Source organism: Calidris pugnax, unplaced genomic scaffold, assembly GCF_001431845.1.
Source record: "Calidris pugnax isolate Ruff unplaced genomic scaffold, ASM143184v1 scaffold50, whole genome shotgun sequence".
NCBI lineage: Eukaryota > Metazoa > Chordata > Aves > Charadriiformes > Scolopacidae > Calidris > Calidris pugnax.
The window spans coordinates 444,821-445,713 of record NW_015090780.1 but is presented as its reverse complement, the minus strand read 5'-3'; the positions used below and the strand labels follow the sequence as shown (position 1 = coordinate 445,713).

Sequence of the window (893 nt, the reverse complement as noted above, 5' to 3'; positions counted from 1 at the left end):
CCAGCCTGAGCCCCACCCTGCACACAGAGCAGTCCCCTAATCCCCTGTCCTGCTGCCCCTAATCCTCCTGCCCCAGCCCCTCTGTGTCCCCACTGTCCCCCAGACCACTGGGGCTCCCCATCCCATCCCATCCCATCCCATCCCATCCCATCCCATCCCATCCCATCCCATCCCATCCTCCCCCATCCCTCTGCATTCCCCCCAGCTGGTGGGACAGGGCAGCCAGGGCCAGGCAGGGTGGGCAGCACACCTCCTGCCCCTAATTCCCCTGCCTCCTGCCCCTAATCCCCCTGCCCCAGTCCCTCTGCGTCCCCACTGTCCCCCAGCCCACTGGGGCTCCCCATCCCATCCCATCCTCCCCCATCCCTCCCAGCTGGTCGGACTGGGCAGCCAGGGTCAGGCAGGGTGGGCAGCTCAGCCCCCTGCCCTGATGCCCCTAATTCCCCTGCCTCCTGCTTCTAATCCCCCAGCCCCTCTGCATCCCCACTGTCCCCCAACCCACTGGGGCTCCCCATCCCATCCTCCCCCATCCCTCTGCATCCCCCCCAGCTGGTGGGACGGGGCAGCCAGAGACAGGCAGGGTGGGCAGCTCAGCCCCCTGCCCTGATGCCCAATCTCTCTCCTCGCTGCCCCAGGCCTGGGAGTGGACCCGGTCCCCGCTGGAGCACACCCCGAGGCGGTCCCGGCCAGACTACCGGAGGCATTCCCAGCTGAGAAACGGGCGGGGGGTTCGTGGCCGGAGGGTGGGCGGCTGGGGGGTGCGATGGAGCGGCGGCACACCATCTGCAGCCTGGACTGGCGGGCGGCGCGGGGCGGGCAGGAGGGCCGGCAGGGCGGCAGCCTGGAGCGGCGGCGGGGCGGCAGCTGGGAGCGGCGGCAGCGGATTCTGGTGG

General features: G+C 70.7%; 1 protein-coding gene across 1 annotated transcript in view; it reads left to right on the top strand.

Moving 5' to 3' along the window:
• CCM2L (cerebral cavernous malformation 2-like) overlaps positions 1 to 893 on the top strand; it is a 24,398-nt gene that overhangs the window by 11,632 nt on the left and 11,873 nt on the right. The window contains exon 5 of the mRNA XM_014954724.1: positions 636 to 876. Coding sequence (XP_014810210.1) covers positions 636 to 876 — 241 coding nt within the window. The remainder of the gene's footprint in view (positions 1 to 635; positions 877 to 893) is intronic.